This window comes from Melanaphis sacchari, unplaced genomic scaffold (assembly GCF_002803265.2).
Source record: "Melanaphis sacchari strain LSU unplaced genomic scaffold, SCAv2.0 Contig182_pilon_pilon, whole genome shotgun sequence".
NCBI lineage: Eukaryota > Metazoa > Arthropoda > Insecta > Hemiptera > Aphididae > Melanaphis > Melanaphis sacchari.
In genome coordinates this window covers 264,561-287,323 of record NW_020270870.1, presented here as the reverse complement: position 1 = coordinate 287,323, position 22,763 = coordinate 264,561, and the positions used below count along the sequence as shown (strand labels likewise).

Below are 22,763 nucleotides of genomic sequence, written 5' to 3'. Positions count from 1 at the left end.
CTCTTCTACACTTTAGAGTCCACTTATTTTGTAGCTCTGGGTCTTTTGGAAATCTAAAAATTAGAGTAAAATCTATATTTTTGTTTGAAAGTATGCTAACTGAGCAAATAATTTTTGAGGTATTGCCGTATCTATTAGTCATTTCATTTGAGTAATTAAAAATATTGCAACTTGTAAATTAAAACTGTAGGTACAAAGGATTCATTCTCAAACAAAATAATATTTATTTTATACATACGATTGAATTTACATTTATAATTAACTTAATTAGTATTAAATTATTTATATTATTATAATTATTACCTGTAAAATGATATATTATTAGTATTTCCATCTCGCTTCACCTTTCCAGCATAATTAATGCATGTTGCTACAGCACAACATGATCCACCTTTGGGTTTTAATGATTTTGTTGTCATGTCTTAATATTTTTTAATACTAAACGTGGATTGAACAAAAAATGAAATGTAATGAACAATAGAAAACACGTGAGTAGTGACCGAATACAGCAGTTGAACGTTAATACTTAATAAATGTACAGTTTGACATTTTGTACTTCGGCTGACGTCACTGTGTGGTTTCTCCCACTCCTAAAATTTCATAATTTGTAAATGAGGCAACCTCTATTATCTATAAACCTTGGTGATTACGTACATTCTGTTATTATCATTTTCGAATTTCAAAACGATGTAGCGCACACACGCACGCACTCATACACGGCGCACGCACAAGAAAAACGCCAACAAGTGAGTATAACCGTATCATCATCATTATCATTCGTTTGTGTCCCGTCAGTGTTCGTTGTCGCGGTTTGTATTAGTGAGTGGGTATGCGAAATTGATTTTTTTTTGTGGTTTCCTCGAACAGTTTGACTGAAAGAGTGTCAATTGCCGAGATTTTTCTCGTCGCTGGATCCGAAACGTTCAGACAACCGTCGTTGCGCGCGCTATGTTGTACCGCCGTTCATTTACATTTAACGATCACACGTCGTTAATCGGCAGTGATTGACGCGCGATTCACCATCCGGACGGGGCCGTCTTATCATTGATCCATTGAGTTCTATATTATTTTGACGACAAATACTTGCCAGAGTCGGAGCTCGTCTGTAGCAGTGCGATCCATTATCGTCGACGTCTGTACGCGACTATCAGGACCGTCCTCCGTAGGTAAAAATCTTGAGTTTTCTTTTGTCACTTCCCCTCCGGAACTATAGTATTTCCCTTTTGTATAGTTACCACAGATCATACGTATCGTGTAGAAAAGTTCCTATCAAACCAATGTATTAATAATTGATATTTAATAAAAAATAGTCCCTAATCAGTCATGTATTGACTTGTCAGAAATCAGAATCTCCTAAATATACAACAAATAACAATCATAATATTGTGGTGTTAAAGCGTACATTACCTAGCATAGAATTTTCAACTGTCACTGTAACTAGTATTTTTTTATTTACACGTTTTTACCTAGGTATTACTAAAAGTACCTATTATGCCAGTTATTTTCCTACGTAAAACCCATGATTAAATTTATGTTAACTTTTATTATGCATATTTTTAGATACCTAGTGTAAATATGAATTAGTTAAAGAGGTTAGAAAAATATTCAATTTATTCTACTGTACCTATAATATATCGAAAAAAATAACAATTAATATTATAGTAGGTATATTTGTTTTGTAATTTATAATTTATATTAAGCTTATTTCTTATGACAGTATTTTATTTTTGTTTAATGTGTTTTTTTTTTTTTAATAAATTGCTATCTTATTTTCAATGAAATTTCTTTATTTTTTCAATTTACAAGTATAAAAACATTTTTTAGCCCTGCCCTTAATGCGTTAATGAATACAACCTTGAACAAGACCATTATTCCACATGATTTTGATTTTAAGAATTTAATTATAATACATTTTATATTCAATTTAAATAATTTAATATTATTTCAAATTGTGTTTTATATAGTTAATACTAGCCTAATATTGGATTATTAAAATGTTACTTAAGATGCTAATTCAATATTATTTCATTTTTTAATTTAGGTTCTAATAATAATAATTATCATTATTTTTTTTTAAGTTATGCCACTTATATGAACTTAAATGCCATGGGTGAAGGCAACCAGAGGTACATAGTGCAAGTGTTTGTGGGTGCTTTATCACAATGCTATGAAGCACTCAGTGTGGAGGCTAGCAAACAAACTTCTTCTGATGAGATTGTTAGCTGTATAGTGGAACGACTCTCTTTATCAGGGGGTTGTGGAACTACTTGCAATAGTGCGTTTGAGCTAGCTGAGGTGGTTGGTGATGCTCTTGGACGAGAATGTAAGGAACGCAGACTTGGTCCTACAGAATGTCCTGTTGCTGTTATGCTGTTATGGCCCCAACCTCGTAGGCACACTCAACAAGAAGAATATTATAGGTAAAACTAAGATTAAACTTATTCTAAGTATTTAGTTACTTATTAAATTCACTAATTGTACATTTTTCAGATTTTATTTGAGAGAAAAGTTATCAGACAGTTTGTGGGCTGATGGTTTTACTATGGACCCACAACTTATACGAGACTACTTCTATAGATTTCTTTATCAACCACAAGATCGAGAATATCCAGATCTTTGTCAACTTCCTGATCTCAATGAACAAACACTTTTAGATAATCTAAGAGCTAGATTTTTGGCTGGTCATATATATACTTATGTTGGTTCCATTTTAATTGCAGTCAATCCTTTTAAGGTAACATACAAAAATAATTTATTAAGTTCCTCATTTGTAAAATATTATGGGATTCAATTAGCAGGTGATTTTCCAAATTTTTGTATGACTTAGAGATAGTACTTAATTAGTAATTATCCTTGTAATTATTATATGATTTACTGTTTTTTTTTTATAAATATTGATATTGACACATGAAGCTAATCTAAAACATTTTACAATTAAATATCTATTATCCATCTTATTAGCTTATAAAATCTAGTATATATTCTCAAGACGATTTATCATTTAACACATTTTGTAGACTTAAAATCTAACATTAACATAAAAACTATTGAGTGTATATGTTATGAATATAAAATACATAACAACATTTTAGAAATATAACCTTTTCCTGATAATTTTATTAAAGCCTGTTATAGGTCAGTAATTAAAATAATTTATTTTTCAAATTTTTATTGAATACTATAAAAATTAATTGAAAAAAATTTGTAAATTCATGTTTATTTACTTTTTTTTTCTTGTTTATCAAATAATTAGTTAAAATATTTACATTTTTGTAGATTTCCAAAAAATAGTCATTTGCTAAAAAAATTTCAATATAACAATATAAATACTTAATATGTTTATATATTAATTTTTTTTATTAGTTTCATCCCATTTATAATCCAAAATATGTAAAACTCTATCAAAATCGAAGACTTGGTCCAGAGCTACCTCCTCATATATTTGCCATTGCTGATGCTGCATACCATTGTATGCTAAGGGAAAGACGTAATCAGTGCATTGTGATAAGTGGAGAAAGTGGTAGTGGTAAAACAGAATCTACAAATTTTCTTTTACACCATCTTACTGCTTTGAGTCAGAAAGGTAGTCATGGTAGTGGTGTTGAACAAACTATATTAAGTGCTGGTCCAGTGTTAGAAGTATGTAATTTATTATTATAACTTTTTTTTATTTTTAACTCTTCAATGTATTGTTATTATGTTATTATTTAGGCTTTTGGAAATGCTAAAACAGCCCATAATAATAATTCAAGTAGATTTGGTAAATTTATACAAGTTAATTATAAAGAAAATGGGATGGTACATGGGTAAGTACTTAATAATTCAATTTTGTGTCCATTTAATTTGTTATGATTTGATTTTGATTTTTTTCACGACTATTAAATAACTATTTAAAGTTGTATTTAAAATATTTTTAAGCTTAACTTAAGTATAAGATATTTTTATTTATTTTTATTTTTTATTTTTTTTAATATATTTTAGCGCTGTTGTTCAAAAATATCTTTTAGAAAAATCCAGAATTTGTTCCCAGGGACAAAATGAACGTAATTACCATGTATTTTATTACCTATTAAATGGAGCTAGTGATTCAGAAAAAGAGGCATTACATTTACATCGAGTAGATTATTATAATTATTTAAATGGGGTAAGAATATTTTTTTTATCTATTAAAACATAATTCATTTTTATTTTACAAAAATGTATATGCTTATATTTTTAGAGTGGATGCTATACTTTAGGAAATTTAGATGAAAAATATGAATTCTCTAGATTAAAGCAATCTATGGAAATGGTAGGTTTCACACCTGAAAAGCAACGCCGATTATTTGCAGTTCTTTCAGCAGTTTTATTGTTGGGTAATACTACAATTAAAAATACAATGGCAATTATTTTTTTCATCAATATTTTTTAATTTTAATTTTTAGGTAATGTCGACTTTCAACCTCGCAAGTCTGCTTACCATCATGATGAAGCAGTTGCTGTAAGAAATCCTGAAATAGTGTTTTTAATATCACAACTCCTTAGGGTAAAACAGGAAACATTATTAGCTGCTTTAACTGCTAAACGTGCAAAAGCATCTGGAGAAACATTAGTGATTAACTATAAGTTACCTGAAGTAATCATTCATTTTTTTTTTTTTTTTTCAAATTATAATATTTTTGTTATAAATATTATAGGCTATAGCAGCTAGAGATGCAATGGCTAAATGTCTTTATGGCGCTCTATTTGATTGGATTGTATTACAAGTAAATCATGCTTTACTTTCAAAAAAAGATACTTTAAGAGATCATCAAGGAAATTCAATTGGAGTGTTGGATATATTTGGATTTGAAGACTTCGGTGCTTCAAATAGGTAAGTTGTAAATTAATTTTATGATTTTTTTTTATTTACAATAAATGTATGGTTTATTTAGTTTTGAGCAATTTTGCATAAACTATGCCAATGAACATCTTCAATATTATTTCAATCAACATGTATTTAAATATGAACAAGAAGAATACCGTAAAGAAGGAATTAAATGGAGTGATATAGACTTTTTAGATAATACTGGATGTTTGCAAATGATTGAAGGCAAACCTAATGGATTATTGTGTGTATTGGATGATCAATGCAAGTAAGTAGTTATTACAATAATGATAACTGTAAAATTAGTCGACTTATTAAAGTAATTTTACAGAATATAACATTATACAGTGTTTTTACTATTATTTTTTTTTTTTCAGTTTTCCAGGTTCTTCTTCTGAAACATTATTACAAAAATTTAACTCTGTTCATAAAGATAACAAATTTTATGAGATGCCTCAACGTAAAGAAAATGCTTTTATTGTAAGACATTATGCAGGACGAGTTAAATATCAAGTAATATAACATATTATTGATTAAAATAAAGTTGAATAACTTGACTTAAATTTTAAGTACTAAAAATAATGTTATACTTCAATAAGCTAAATATTCATTTGCTTTTTATGTTTTGATTAATGATTTAATAGAGTAACTAGATTTTTTAATTAAATGACACTTTTTATAAATTAAATCATACTAGTGTTTTATTTTTATATACAGAGTTTATAAATAATAATAAACCATATTCAAGGAATGTTCTGAGTAGTGTCAAATTAAGAAAGCTTCCTTTCATATTTATTTCACTGAAAAATATTGCATTTATGATAGGCTAATACAAAGTTAGTACAGTTTTTTTTTTTTTTTTTGTAAAGTTGGCTAACATAATTTAAAATGAAGGTAAAATTAATTATTTTAAAATATTATCTCATTAGTAAAGTTAGTCGAGTAGTCAACTACATCTTTTATACTTGTAAATACAAGTACTCTACTATTTTATTTATAACATTTTTTAATTAAATTATCAAGTTTTTTTTTTTTACATACTAAACACATCACTTAGCAACATAATATTTATAATAAAATTTCAATTTTTATATATGTTTACAATTTTAAGATACTTGACTTTTGAAGTAGACTATTAATTATGATTGATTTAATTTTAAAAAAATAAAACAATATTTACCTAAGTTTATTTATGAGATTAATTTCTCTAAAATTATTTTTGTAAAATTATCAATTATAATTTTTTCTGCTTTCTTATACTAAATCCGTCCCTATGTCCAAGCGTTGTTTAGTAGTTTTTAGTACTTATGTAAATTATGTAAAATTATGAAAGCAATTAAAGTTATTTCTACAAATTAAATTTAACTATTTATATTAGATGATAAACCAATCATTTTATTTAGGTTTTTGAGATGAGAGAGAAAAATTTGGATCTTATGCGACAAGACATTGTAGGTGTATTAAAAAATAGTAGCATGGCATTTGTCCGAGAACTTGTTGGTGCAGATCCAGTTGCAGTGTTCCGTTGGGCAATTGTAAGGGCATTTTTTAGAGGTTATTTTTCATTTCAAGAAGCTGGTCGTAGGCATCGACAAAGCAGAGGTAAATGTTTGAGTTTATTCAACTAATGATATAATAAATTAAAAATTAAAATATTAATAAAAATAATATCTTATTTTAGTTGATGGTGTGAAAGCTTCAAGTATATCCTTACGTTTCAGAAATAGTATGCAAAACGACAGTTTAATTAGGTAATATTTTTTTATAGTTATTATATTAATACCATAAAACATATTTTATCATTTCTTCAGGGGTAGTCAATTATTGAACTATATATAATATATATATAAATTTCAAATAAACTTGTATAGGTATTTATATAAATATTTTGAAAAATTACAAAATAGTTCAATATGTTATAGATATTCAATTAATAAATTATTTAAAAAGGGGTAGAAAAAGCACATTTTTGATTGACTATGATTAAATATATTATATGTTTTAAATCAATTATTAATAAATACTCTTAAAATAAAGTATATTTTATTAAGTTTAGTTTTTTTTACATTGTATAGTAATACAATGAATACATTTTTTATATGATTTAGAATAAAATTGTATAAAAATTTGTATATATATTTTAACAGTTTTTAATCTTATCTTCAAATATTTAAATTAAAAAAAATTTTTTATATCCATAATATTTTAAAATAAAATTTAATTATTACTGAATATTAATTTTTATGCTACATCCAGTCATCTAGTAACAATGTCATCGGTAAACCTCACCATTAATCGTATAGTGTAAGTTCAGTTTAAATACTGTTGTTATTGCTTTAAATGTGTCATTTTAATATACTTAAATTTGTTTATATTTATGTGTATTAATTACTGCACTGTTAAGACATATTACATGATATGTGGCTTTTATTGTTTATTTTGGGTTAGTTTTATTAAAATTTAAAGTTATAATATTTATATTTTATTTATTTTTTCATTTATTAGTTCTGAATGGATTGAAGTTTTATTTTTTATTTTTCATTGTCCAGACAAAATAAATTAGCCCTTTGTTATTTAACATAATATTTCCAGGTACACTCCAAAATTTTCCGTAAATTCCACACCATATGGAGGTGGATATGTACTTAATGTGGGTAAAAAATTGGCATCTGCCCCAAACAATGAACATAATATATATAAAAATAATTCAGCTTTCAATAAATTTACAAACTTAGAAACTGTTAATTCTAATAAAATTCTTAATAAAGAAGATATAAAAACTCAAGCCAATAAATCTACAGATGAAGATAAAGTCATTGAACGAGCTACACAAATTGTTATGTATGTTTCCAAAAATTAAAAGTTTTAAAAACTGGTGTTCGGATGGTTTCGGGAGTTTTTAAAAACACTTAAACTGGGAATCTTTTATTTTATATATCTATGCTGTGCAATAAATAAACAATACTTTAAACACTTTACAAGTTACAATATATAATTACATTTTTTTGTAAAACTATATTTTTTTTTTTTCATATAGTATGCTTTATTAAGCATGGGATATGATTAGTTTATACATTTATATCAATTTAGCATGTGCATGGTTTGAAATCATATTTTGTAAATAATTAGAAGATAAGTTTTATTTTTCATCTTTTTTTATGAAACATTATTTTAATTTTATACACAAAAAAATAATATTAATTACTTTTAATATATTTCTCTCATAAATATACATTTTTCATTAAACATAATTTATCATTTAATACTAATAGTAATAAATCTATTGGATTTTAATTAATAACGAGTATGAATTAAGATCATAATTTATATTTGTACCACATTTATTTTAATAATATTTTTTTTTAAGTCTTAGTTAACTTTGATCTTATGCTTTGTAATACTTAATACTTTCGATTATTTACTAACAAATAAAATTGTTTACATATAAAAATGTTTTACAATTTTTTGTGTTAACGTATTTGTATGTATACAAACTATATAGATATAGATAGTTTTAAAAATATATTTTATTTCATATAACTAATAAAAAGATTTATTTTATATATAACTAATAAAATATTTTATGTTACAGGAAAAATAAATCTTTCAGACCTAAAGACCGTGGTAACAAAGGATTAAAAAATCTTCAAAGTGTAAAAACACTTGCAGGACGAATACAAGTACAAGGTTCAATTAGCAGTAAAGCTCGTAAACAACCTCTTACTGTAACTGCTCAGTTTCAAATGTCTTTAAATAGCCTTATGGATACTCTTAATCAAGCAAATCCATTTTTTATTCGATGTATTAAAAGCAATAGTAATAAAGTAAGTCTTTAATAATTTTAAAAAAATGTTTACATTTACATAACAATTTAATATTACTGTTAAAATATTTAGGTTGCAAACATGTTTGATCATGATACTGTTCAAAGACAATTACGTTATACAGGAATGTTAGAAACTGTGAGAATTCGTCAAGCTGGATATAATGTTCGACTTAGTTATGAAGAATTTGTTCAACTTTATCGAATATTACTACCTAAAGGACTTAATAGGTAACTAAAAATAGAAAAATATTCATTTAGAAATATTTTTAATGAAATTTTATTTATAGTAACTCTCAAGATGTTCAAAATTTCTTAAGAACATTAAATTTAGATCGAGATAATTATCAGATTGGTGAATCAAAAGTATTTTTACGTGAGTGTGAAAAATTAAAACTTGATTATAGACTTCACCAACAAATAATGGCAAGCATTGTAACTATACAACGTTGGTTTCGTACACTATTACAACGAAGACAATATCTTAGAATTACATGGGCTACAGAAACATTACAAGTATTATTAAATGTATAAAAAATTTTAATTTGGATTTAATGTACTTACTTTCCCATATTAGTCTTGGTGGAGAATGATATTGGCTCAAAGGCTAGTTAATAAAATGAGAATGGATGAATCAGCTGCTGTTTATATACAATCTGTATGGCGAAAACATAGAGTTGCAACTTGGTATAAGAATTTACGAAGAAGTGTTATTACTTTACAAGCTCATTCTCGAGGTTATTTAGCTCGACAAAAATTTTCAAAAATAAAAAATACGGTATATCATTTAAAAGTTTTTGAAGTATTAGTGTAATGTATAATTTATTATTAAACTTCATATTTGCAGAGGAAAAGTGTTTCAGCTCCTCAAATTAGCAATTCTAAAGATTCTAGTCAAGAAGAACTGCATGATTCTGAGTAATTAATTAAGTTTATGAAATATTTACTTAATAATAGTTGTATTTTAATTAGCATAATTTATATTTTTTTTTCATTCACAGAAGTAGTGGAGGAGCAAAAGGTGACAGTGAATCAGAAGCTGACCCATTTGTACAATCCAAAATTATAAATAATATTAAGTATGAACATTATTTATTCAATGTAAAATTTCAAATTATTTACATTTTTAATTATTTTTACTTTTTACAGGGAAGAACAATTTAAAGCCCCAAAAAGAAAAATATCATCTCGTCTGAGAATAGAATCCCATCCAACTGATGTTCATAAAGGTATAAATATTATATTATTAATATTTAATAGTAAAATAGACTTTTTCATTATTTAAACATTTTTTAGATACATCAATATAATGTTAGATCTTATTGAATTAAATCAAATAGATAGTAAAACAAATAAAATAAATATTTTTTCAATTCCTTAGAACGTTTTCACAAGATTGATGGTTCAACTCACGAAGGAACAGCATTTAGTGATAGTGAATTAGATGATACTCATGTAAAACCACCAGTTGTTTGGAAACGAAGAGAACGAACCATTGATTCCAATAAACGCACTTTACTGACCAGAACTGCTCATGTTACCTCTGAGCCAAATCCTCCAATCCGTTTATTTAATCGACTTCGTGTATCTAATACTGAACCAGCACCAGAGTAAGATAAAAAATATATGAATATGATCAATTACTTAATATCTAATAAAGTGACTTACAGATAATGCAAATATAAAGGTTTTTTTAAAAATATATTTTACATATTTATGACATCAACAATAAAGTTATTGGTCAGTTCAACTATATCATTCAATTTATACTATTTAAACTATTTATAATATTTAACATTTTGACTTCATTCTAATGATGATTAACATTTTTTGAGTTATCTAGTACCATGGTTGACAGCATTTATTGTCAAATATACAATTGATAAAAGTTGTTTATATTATATGATTAACTGGAAGTTAGTATAATTAAGTAGATATTTTAAAATATCTATTCATATGCTGTTTGAAAGAATAACCATATAACAGCAGTTTTTATTAATAGAAGTTATTATTATTTAAAATTGGAGTGAGAAACACAAAAATATGTTTGCAGTCAGTTGCCAGTCTGTTAGGATTATATTAAATTAGTTGATAGAGATCAGTTTTATTTTTAATTTGTTAATTGTATAGGCTGCTTTTATTGAAAACATTATGATTTTTTTTATGGTTTCTGAAAGTTAATGTTTGTATCTTAATTCAGATACTCAGTACTCTGTATTCAAAAAATATGTGTTTGACAGAAATGAGTGTACCAGAAGTTAGGCATTGCGGTAGATGTTTCTTTTTTTATGTGTGATGTAAGTGTGTGCTTATTTGAAGGCAATTGATTATAATTTATTTTAACCTTACATTTTTTTGTTATTAAAATTATTATCATAAAATTTAAAGTTACTAGAGTCTCGAGTTATTATGATTTTATTTTATAATATTTTGTTTTTAAATATTTTTTATTTAGTATAAATACTGTAAATATTATTTTTTCAATAGCAATTCTATTATAAATGAAAAAGAATTAAAAAGAAGAAACAGTGATGGCTCTACTACACATTCAGTAAAATCAGATGAACCAAAATTAACATATTCACCATCTTTTGAACTTCTGGAATGGAAAGGTACTACCATGTTTACAATAGCAGGCCACCGGTTTAGGAAATTAGGACGATTTACTCCTCAAGATAAATGTACTTATTGTAATAAATTGATGGATGCCTTTTTAACTCAAGGACACAAGTGCTCAGGTAATTTAAATATTATTACTATAATTTATACATTTTTAATCTTTAATACTTAAATATCCCATTGTTTACAAATTATCTACTTTTAAATTGTTTAATTATATTTGTTTAGATGTTTTACATATTTTTACAATTTATTATATTAATAATTAAAAAGTAAATTATCAAATATTATATACTAGACATAATAGTCTTGACTATTTTTTTTTTTTTAACTTATAACTCAATTTAAGTGATAAATTGATTTTTTTTTGTCTCGTTTTCTTTTGCAATAATTATTGATAAACAATTTATTGGATTATGTTTTAGATTGTAAAAAGTTATTTCATACAAAATGTATTCAAAATGGCGGTGTATTACAAATGCCTTGTATACAACAAAATGGAAGTAATCGACCAACTAACAGAAGAAAACCTAGGAAACCAGCACCTTCAGGCAATAAAGCTCATATAACACCAAACATAGCAAATAACCAAAATACTACAATAGGGAAATTCAGTTTAACTGGTACATCAGAATTCACAGACCGTACTGACAAGATTATATCTGATGTACGTGAACTTAAAATGATGCAAGATTTTATAACTAAAAAGGTTAGTTAATATTTTTTATCAAAAGATTATTATTAGTACAATCAAGTCTTAATAACTCAAATTATTCTTTTGTCTCTTGAAAATTCCTATATTTTCAATGTTGTAAAATTTATTTTTATCATATTTGAATTAGATTTATCAAGGCTTGACTACGATAAAAATAATATTTAAGATTTAAGTATTATTATACTAAAATTAATATCTATGTAATGTTAAATTTGGTTATTGTTTTGTATGCAACTTTCCAATAAATTTAAGGTTTAATTAATTTAATACTAAATTAAAAGTAAAAAAGTTGACAAGTAGGTATCAGCTTTGCTGTAGAGGAATAATTGAATATACCTCTTTACTGATTGGGTAATTCTATAGAGATATTAAATTTAAATTCAATGATATACCTATAACTGTATACAAAAACTAATTCTTAGCAAAGACAGTCTAACTTTTAAACTAACCATGGTTACCAAACAATTATTTTAATAATAGTATGTTAATAAATGTTTATATATTTTTTTTCCCAGTTATTTAAAAAAATACTGAGAAATTTCTGCGTTTGAACTTGCAATAGTTTCTTTTCTTTCTAAATACAATTTTCTACCAGTAATCTCCCTCAAAGTTGATGATCAGGATATTTTTTTCTACTAGAAAATGTTTTTTTTTTTAGACACAAAAAAGCATATTATTGTGAAATCAATACATTTATAGCTCTAATTGGAATCTAATATTAGTATTATAGTATAAGCATATAAATAAATAGAAAAAGTTTTTTTTATGTTTAAATTAATTTTATTGATTATAATTCATAATTATCAATATATAAAAAAAAGGTCTTAAAATAATAGTCAGCTTATTTGCAAGCAAATGCATTGTGTTTAGTGGCTATGGCCAATTGTGGTAGTCTAATGGTGTGATGTCTATAGTATTGATGATTCCTTATTATATTTTTATAACTTGACAAATAATTATCAGCTCATATTAAACTTAAATGGTAAATACTAATAGACAAATATCTATTGATTTGATTATGATACATGTGTGTCTATAATAAATTATTTTACACAGTTCTTTATTTTACATCATATACTAAAATAAAAATTATTAATAATTAGTTGCATTTATGTGAATTTTCAAATCCTAAAAAAGTATTATAATTGTTAGTACAAATTGAACAAACTTGAAAAAACAAAATACAAAATAATATATTTACCTACTATATTTATTATTTAACATATAGTAGGTAAATATATAGTGTAATAAATAAAATAAGTTGTTTATAGGTATATCAATTAAAAATTATGCATACTGAAGATAATATAAATTATCATAATAATATTTATGATTACTCCTGCAATAAATAATATTGCTCTTGTAGGTTGGGGTAACGTGAACACATAAACAATTGTATGCATTATTCTTACAAATGTATAGATTCTAAACATATTGTTAGCTATCATTTCTGGAGGTTTGCAGGCTACCAAAAGTAATCCAGTAATTAAAAATATAGGTATATTTTCCAAGTCGTTTAAATGTGCCCTAAAATTAAAATTAAAAATTATTATTTATTTAATCTTCAGTAATTGATAATACAATCTAATTTCATAATTTTACCTTCTTACTCTTTCGATATCAGGATCATCATATTTAACTTCTCCACCTCTTTTGCTGATTGAAGTATCTTCTGGACTTATGAAAATCTATTAAATACAATAACAATTACTTGAGTAAATAATTTTTCATTTGCTAGTTTAAAATTTGATTTAACGGTTGGTTAAAAATGTATAAAAAAAAATCGGATAAGAGTATTATGTAATGATGTTTTGTACAATAATTTAGTGTATAACAATAGATAAGTCCGATTTAATAGTAACATAGTTAAGAATACTATCCGTGTTGTCTCTATTTTACAAACATACGACATGCCAAATTTTTGTTCTTCATGAGAATTGATTATGCATTATTAGTGTGTTGATATAAAAGTGAAATTATCAAAGTTAAAATTAAAACTTTTATGTCATACTTTGTGCTTGAGCAACATTTTAATTTTTTTTAAACTAGATACAAACAATTTTAATTTGTAGTATTTTATATACTTATATCTTGCTTAAAGTTATCGAAAAAAACTCACTCCTAAGCACAAAAAATGTTCTTACCTTAAGTTTGAATGTTTGATAATAGGTCAATTCACTTTAATTTAAAACAAACAGCATATACCTAATTTGTTTTTGATAAACGTAAATTTGGCATGGTGTACATTTGTAAGATAGAGACAGTGGCTCAGTGCATGTATGTGTATCACTTTAATATGTTTACTTTGGATCTTATGAACTACTTTTTGCATTTATTTAATTGAAAAAACATAATTGACTATTGAATAATTTGTAAATTTTAAAATATTGGTAAGTGTGAGTCTTAACTTGTTGAAAGTTGATAATAGAATCTAAAAAGATAAACATGTAAAGAAAATTTTAGAAAAAATTTAGAAAATTTTAGAAAATCTAAACATGTTTCCTAAATGTTTGTTGCGTTGTTATTTATTACTATGTGCTTTAATATTCTATAACAATATAACAAGATACCCTGACGTTGACCACACATTTCAGTACCTTTATAGCGAGGGAGAGTAATATACAACACTTTTTATTACTATGGGTAGACTTGATATGTCTAATACTTATCAACATGTATCAACCACATTAGTAATGGTTATACTCATAGGCGCAATTTGGATTAAATTTGTGGGTGACTTTTCCCCCAAATCCTTTTTTTACAGCACCATTCATACATTTTCGTTAAACTACCTTATTATTTATTAATAATTTATAATGAAATAAAGTATTAGTAAAGAAAATAAAACACAAATTTCAAATATAATTTATAAATAATTATATTTTTTATTTTTTAAATTTTATTAAAGATAAACATCTTTGAGACATACTAAAATTATTTATTATTTTATCTTTGTCAATTTTAGTGCTTAGATCTCTCAATATTAATAACAATAACTGTTTTCTATTTACCAAATAATCGAAAGACGTTTTGGCGTAATCGTTATCGACTTATCAATAATCGTTTTATAAAATCTTGTGTAATTAATATATAATAATTTATTAACCATAGTCCATAATTTAAACAATAAATTGACAATAATATTTTTTATATTATCCTGATCAGTGATCGGTATGTTTCATTATTATTATTTATTAATATGAAGATGAAAAGTTCTAGAATCAAATCTATACTAATGTCTATGACATAATATCATAATTTATAATATATAACCAATAAAAATTCGATGATGTTATTAAAAATGTGGAGGTGCTAATATGTAATTTTAGGATTCTAAGCACCTCCTAAATTGCGCCTATAACGATTGCGAACGTTTTAACTTGCCTATAATTATCCCAGATTAGGTGTTAGTCAATTACAAATTTTTAAAATAATTAAATGGTAGGTATAAGGATTTTCTGCTATTACGCTATCAAAACAATTTACATAACTCTATGGTCAAAAAATATAAATCTAAAATTGAATCAACATTAAAACATTATAATTTATAAAATCCATAAGGATCTAATTTAATATTTACAAAAAACTGGAAACTCCTAAATAAGAAAAAATTATCTCGCCATATGAAAGAAAAAAAATATGTAAATTTTAAATAATAATAAAATAATATTTACTTTTTACGGTCATTATATATATTAATGAATTATGTATACAAGCAATATAATAATAATATTAATTTATATTCTTAGTCTAAATAATAAAAACCATTAAATTTGGATTATCGCGGTAATTTACTTACAAAATCTAAAAATAAATCTTTAAAATAAAATACCTATAATCATCGTGCGTATAATCTTGAATTTTGTAATGTGTAGGAACTAAGAAGATAATATTTTCTCATAATTGAAAATCGGTATTTTATCGAGTAAAATTTTGAAACCGAAACAAATCGCTGGGAAAACCGGGACACTTGGTTAAAAACCGGTATAGTCCCTGCAAAAGTGTAATAACTTATACTCTTTTATTATAAAACGCATTTCATATAGGAATAATGCAACTCACTAGGCACAAGCATCTAGGCAGTAGTTTTAATCAGGTAGATGCAATTGAACATAAATATAATCTAAAGGATTTTGGAATGGGAAGTACGTTATCCGGGTGCCATAAGATACTAGGATCATCGCACGTACGCATGAATTTGAAGAAGCGTAAACCGTGGAAACGCGACGGTGCGCATCTCTTAACCAGAAAGTATATGACTTGGAATAGTGATAAAAAAACGTATATAGAGAGCTCAAGGTAAGACTGGCAAATGTAATTTATAAGGGTTATTTTCACGCTAGTTTATGTTAAGATTTAGTAATTTGGAATTAGAAGTATTATCAATTAAAAAAACACTTAGAAGAAATTAAGATTATTTATTTCAGCACAACTAATGCACAACTATACACGGTTGCTTGTATGTGGCCTGTTACAATATATATTTATCAATCAATAAGTTTGAATAAAAATAGGTCTTTATAGTTTTTAACAGAATAATCCGTTTCGACTGTCATTAGGTGTAAAATTTTAAATGGGAGTCCTTATTTTACAATACATAATTAATCATATGATATAGTTTGTAAAACTATGTATTTAAATAATAAAAGTAATATTCATGAAATAATAAAAAAAACTTAATTGTTATTATGTGGCTTTTTAAATGAATTATATATTTGATTATGATTAGTGTAAAGATAAGCACATAAAGGCTAAAATATTAATCTTTCCCTTTGAATGTTTAAATGAAAAAAAAAAAGAAATGAAATACAATTTTTTTAACTTTAAATATGTCTTATTTTTTCTCTTAATGAAAATAATTAAATTGAAATAATAAATATAAACACATTTATAACTAAAAGTAAAACGTAAATAAATCTTACTTTTTTTCTAAATCGTTGAAGTACTGTTAGAAAAGACATCATAATCATTTTTAAAATAAGAATACTACTGTAAAATGCATAACATTCGAACACGGGGTTTGACATCATTAACAGTCCCATGGTAGAATTATCTGACATTTTGTAAAAAATATATTATCGCACTTTTTATTTTTAGTAAATTATATCACTTAGAAAAATAATATATCCAAGGTAGGCATACGAACGAAGAATGAGGATAATTTTGACTGTTGAATACCATACTGCCACTTTTTACAAGCTACAGAAGCGACAACCCTGAACTGTTTGACCGATAATTATACTTCCCCTTCCGTTATTCGACGACCTATATTGTTTTATTTGTAAATTTTATGCTTAATTTTAAAATGTTCACAATTTATAAAGGATCACGAATATAATAAAAATATAAAATCTCGTAAAGAATGGATCTTTTTAAACTGCATAGACATGAAACATCAATCATACGAATATTTAATACTTAATATTAGATACATAATAAAAATTGGTTTTTACTATTTAATACACATTCCAATTTCACATAGAATCTAAAAAAAAAAATTAACAACCCATTTTAAAAATAATTGTAAAACAAATCAGTTAGTTAGTTATGCAAATAATATAATTGAAAAAAATGTACATACTTATAAGGATTAAAAAAAAAAATTTTTTTAACAGTCTAAAATTTTCTGTACATTTTCTGATTAATACGATTACTTATAGATGATTAAATTATTCAGCTAAGAATCACCCTGTATAAAAAAATACATTATTATAGTTATTAAAAAATAACTTGAAGAGTTAGTTTGCGTGTATTTTTCTTTAGCTATTGATTTTTTTTTTATATTTTTTCTATCGTTATTTGTAAATAATTAAATGTTTTATGTTCAGTTTTAATGTAGGACATCCACTTTCGTTAGGTATAATAGTTATTTTTTCAAACCATTTTTTTTTTTAATATATAAAATTAAATGATTGCTTTTAACCAAAGACTATTCTTTGAAATTAGTTTTTAAGGTTTGGCATTGATTAAGTTTTCCTATATTACATAATTTGAGATATAATTTCCAAGTTTTATATGTGGCCTACTTTCACTTAGTTGCTTAGTAATTTTAATAATTTAGTTGTGTATTTTGGACGTCTTTTTATTTTATTCAGGAATGTTCCATTTATCCTAGGCTATTACAGTTACCCTAAATTTGTATTTTTTCTTGTATAATGATGCATAATGTATTTTAGATACAGAGTGAAGTGAAGAATGTATTTATTTTACAATGTGTGTGTTTTATTAAATAAATACACTATTCTAGAAAAAATGCTTTGATTTTCAACGTTGAGATTATGAAAAAAAAAATGAATTTAAATAATACTTTTGTATATTGCATAGTTAAAACAAATAATTCATAGATCTTTTAAAAAATAATCGAAAAAAACTGTAAAACTAAAAAAAAATTATTGATAGTAAAATAAATTACTGTAATAGAAATATTAATAAATAATAATAATAGACTAACAGCTGTAATATCATCGTCTACATTATCCACAATTCCATTCAGAATTGTTGTTTGTATGCAATAATTTATTATTAATTTCAAATTTAACACATTCACTATAGTACTTTATACTTTATAGCTTTGTGTCATAACAAATTTTTTTATTAAATTTGTAATACTTCTACATATTTGGTCTAATTGATAAAATATCGCTAATTTATTGATCTATATATATACCTTTCCTCTTTTGTTCTTTTTATTTTATTTATTTTTTGTGACTAATACAGTGGCGTCGGAGAAGGGGAGCAAAAGTATAATTTTAACCTTTCCTTCCAACTACATTAAAATTAAAACGTATACTATAGTAAATTAATAAACCAACGAGAAAACACAGATAATGTTCTTAACAAAAATTTTGAAAATAGATTAATTTACTCTAATATCAAAACTAAAAGCACACTATTAAAACTGGTTAACGAAGATTTACTATTTCATACGTGTGTAAGACGGAGACAACACATGCGAGTGCGAAGTCCTCTTAAGCTTTTTTTTTTATAGATTTTAACGAAATTTAATATTTAAATGTAAAATAACAATTCGAGTTACTTTGCTGCAATTCAAAAATATTATTCTTAAAATCTTGAAACTTCATTATTGCGTTAGTATATTATTATTTTCGAACATAATGACGTTTTAAAATTATTTTGAATTATTTTAAGCTAATATTATAATATAATTTTTTCACATCATTCTACTATACGACAACAATATTTACTTATAGGTTAAAAACAGTTATTTGTAATATATATTATAAAAAAATATCAATATCAATATGTTATACTATGTCAACAGTTGTCAATAATAACTAGGTCAACCTAGAATATTACTAAATAGAAACGTTAATAAGTTTTTGAGTACCTACTATTAAGTTCTATCCATGTTTATGGATATACTAGCCTGATTATCTGATTTAGGTTAATATTTAAAAAATATAAATATAGATACAAATCTACAAACTAAACATTTTATTTTATACTTAAGTCTAAAATTTATGGCAGACTTAAAGTTAAAATGAAGTTTAACATTAGACTATTTCATTTTATAAATCAATATACATTTTTTTTTTTACCAAAGTATTGGTAAGAAGGTAGGTCACTATTTAATAATAGTTGTTATTTATCATTACTGGTAGGTCACAGTGAATATAATATGATTATACTATTATTAGAATATGCTTTTAATTATATACTTACACAAATTTTTTAAATGTTTTCATTAATTAGGAAAAGGTTCGTATCTTGTTGTCAATTATTAAAATGTCATTAATTGAAAATTAAAATTTTCAAATATCTCTAAAGAAACTAAATATTACAAAAAGTCTTGAAGAAATTAAGAAATTTAAAGAAGTAGATTTTTACTTGTCCTGTTCAAACTTGTTTTTTAAATGTGATAATTTATCATAATTAATTATTACAAAGTTAGTGTAGCACTAGCATATCTACCCAAATCCTATAAAATTACATATTTAAATTAAGTCGTCTTCTTATTTTTACATAATATTCTATTAAAGTTACAAAACTACAGTATCAAATTAATTAGTATATTGTTATAATTGTTATATTTTGATCTTATTTCAGCTGTACAAAATTGAACGTGAAGAAGTTAAAAAACCATCCCAAGTTGATAAAATATTTAAACAGGCATTACGTGAATTTAAAGAAAATCTTATAGCAACTTATAGTGTTGCTAATAAACAAGGGAACGGTCAAGTGCTCAATATTAAATATAAAGATTTAATTGCTAATTTCTTACATGTAAGATATTGTCGAGATATTGTATTTTTCAATTTATGTGCATATCTTATGTTAATAATATGTTTAGGTAATAGAAACAGTATGTGGAAATGAGAAAATCCAAGATGATTTTCCAGTAACTCTTTGTGTTAATGCATTTCGTGGTTTCATGAATGAATTTATGAGTCAAAATCGAGTTGAAGCAGAAAAGCCCAGTAAAACAAAACGTAAAAAAGAGAAGAAGCAAAAGTCTGAAGACCACATTAATCATGGTGGACATATGTTACAAATGAGTATGATCAATATTCCTACAGCGTGTGAAGTTTGCACTTCATTCTTTTTGTGGCCAATTGAAAGAAGTTTGGTGTGTCGAAGTGCGTATAAATTTGTTATTTTTAAAATAATATAGCAATTTACTAATATATCATTTTAATTTTAGATTGTAAATTGACATGTCATAAAAAATGTTATACTCGTGCAAATCAAGAATGTTTAAAAGACATGAATTCTTCTACTACTAACATGCAGTCAAAGGGAGTATGTATTGTTAAAGGCAAAGTTTTTGGACGTCCTTTAGGTGAATTAGATTTAAGTATGGGTAAAGTTCCAGCTGTTGTTGAATGTCTTATAACTATCATTGAAATGTATGGAATGTACACAGAAGGAATATACCGTAAGCCTGGGGTAGGTTTTAAGTTTTATTAAATTTATAATGTCAATGGATAAATAAAAACAAATATTTTGTTCATAATGGATGATTTTATATATATTGCTATAGCTTACAACACGTGTAAATGAACTTAAAGAGCTTATTGACAATAATGATGTGAGCAAAATTGAATTTGAAAAATATCAGGTAAGTTTGTTTTCTCGGAATAGAAAAAAAATTACTAATTCAACTTTTACCCATTTTATGTATTGAAATCAAAAATGTTTTATATTATATGCTACCTATATAATTTAACAAATGTATTATTTATTCAGTATAAAATACAAACTGAAAGCTTTTATTTCTATATTATACTTAACTTTATGTTTTACAGGTTCATGTACTTGCCAGTGTATTGAAGTCATTTTTACGTGACATGCCAGAACCATTATTAACATTTGATTGTTATGATGATTTTATTCGTGCTGCTAGTTTATCAGAGGATCGTGTCTCAACATTATTTAACATTTTAAAAAAATTACCAAAAGTCAACTATGATCTAATGGAGAGACTTGTTTTTCATCTTGCTAGGTACATATTTTAAACCATGATTTTTTTTCTTCAATTTATTTTGACATAACTCTTTATTTTTAGAGTTGCATTGCACGAAAATGTAAACCGCATGAATGCTAGTTCATTGGCAATAGTGTTTGCACCATGTGTACTAAGAACAAATAAATTAGTTCCTGCACAAGAGTCACTTAGAGATATTGAACAACAAACACTTTGCATCAGTTCTATAATAAGCCATCAAATGGATAAAATCAAATCAACATTGGCTGACATTGATACATTAGATACTGCACATCATACTGCCACTCATCGGCTATCTTCTTTACGTATTTCAAAAGTATGTTCATTTTGTCAAATTTTTAGTTGCTGAAAATTAAATTATCAAATTTATTAGGTGTATGGACCAACTGAAGGACCCAGTAAAATGGATGAAGAAGAAAAAATGCTGGTTGGACAAATTCAAGAAATCAAGAAAGAGAAAGACTTTTTGACCTCTAACTTACCAAGTTTGCGACGCACAAATTCAGATGATGACCTTTTATCAACTGATGATGGAAGTTTGGATGATGTTGATACTAGTAAGTTATTAATTTTGCTAAACTCACTAATGTATACCCTTATTATTATACATTTAATACCAGTTATAGTTATTAAATTCATATTAATGATATTACATGATAGAAGCATAAATAATAATAAAAATAATCATAATTTTCCCAGAATAAGACACTCTTTTATCATCTATATCACCATAAAAAAATACATTTATTAAACCACAATTTGTTTTTAATTGTTACTAGATACACTTAGTAGTAGTCGTAAAGCAAAACTGAAAAATACTTCAAAAAAATCCAAACGTTCAAACAATAATACATTGGATAGCGATGAGGATCCAATTATGGTTTGAATCTTTGAACATAGTAAATTAATTAAATTTTATAATGCATTTTGCTTTGTATTTTTTAAATATAAATGGTTATGTGTGCATTTTATTTTTTAAGACTTGATAAAAATACTTAAGTTATCCCAAAGGCTGTTACTTTTGTATAACCTGTTGTTTTGTATTATATTTTTGTCCATTGAATGTTGGTTAGTTGGTGCTATATCATTGTTATTTTATTTTTTTAATTACTATTATTAATTTTTTTAGTAGCCTTATAAAAAGAAAAACGTTTGTTTTCACCTAAAGACTGTTCTTCGATCAGAGTTGTGGTTATTTTGTACTTCTATTCTTTATTAATACTTATTTAGAATTTCATTTATTATGTTAAATGACACAAATTAATTTTATATTAAACAAGTGAGTTTATTTTTT

General features: G+C 25.0%; 2 protein-coding genes across 5 annotated transcripts; one reads left to right on the top strand and one right to left on the bottom strand.

The window, feature by feature from the left end:
* Window positions 1-763: 763 nt before the first annotated feature.
* LOC112592635 (unconventional myosin-IXa-like) lies at window positions 764-22,739 on the top strand. 4 transcript variants are annotated; one of them, XM_025336761.1, is made up of 32 exons: window positions 764-1,166; window positions 2,079-2,420; window positions 2,491-2,734; window positions 3,364-3,639; window positions 3,712-3,806; window positions 3,982-4,144; window positions 4,220-4,355; window positions 4,425-4,615; window positions 4,677-4,852; window positions 4,914-5,114; window positions 5,224-5,359; window positions 6,250-6,448; window positions 6,528-6,597; window positions 7,439-7,687; window positions 8,439-8,670; window positions 8,743-8,900; window positions 8,960-9,185; window positions 9,247-9,447; window positions 9,517-9,587; window positions 9,671-9,748; window positions 9,819-9,898; window positions 10,051-10,279; window positions 11,157-11,407; window positions 11,714-11,997; window positions 20,071-20,247; window positions 20,315-20,600; window positions 20,666-20,910; window positions 21,005-21,082; window positions 21,270-21,466; window positions 21,530-21,785; window positions 21,843-22,026; window positions 22,249-22,739. In XM_025336761.1, exons 2-32 carry the CDS (start codon window positions 2,092-2,094, stop codon window positions 22,353-22,355), a joined length of 5,805 nt encoding a protein of 1,934 aa, XP_025192546.1. In that variant the 5' UTR covers window positions 764-1,166; window positions 2,079-2,091; the 3' UTR covers window positions 22,356-22,739. The 4 variants fall into 4 exon arrangements, with proteins under 4 accessions (XP_025192546.1, XP_025192544.1, XP_025192547.1 ...); XM_025336759.1 differs by having other exon boundaries at window positions 764-1,162; window positions 22,249-22,355; XM_025336762.1 differs by lacking the exon at window positions 7,439-7,687 and adding an exon at window positions 7,103-7,150 and having other exon boundaries at window positions 765-1,166.
* On the bottom strand, window positions 13,284-17,200 carry LOC112592636 (microsomal glutathione S-transferase 1-like). The gene is made up of 3 exons (XM_025336764.1): window positions 16,926-17,200; window positions 13,606-13,691; window positions 13,284-13,530 (listed from the first exon to the last, which is right to left on the bottom strand). Exons 1-3 carry the CDS (start codon window positions 17,061-17,063, stop codon window positions 13,284-13,286), a joined length of 471 nt encoding a protein of 156 aa, XP_025192549.1. The 5' UTR covers window positions 17,064-17,200.
* Window positions 22,740-22,763: the final 24 nt, after the last annotated feature.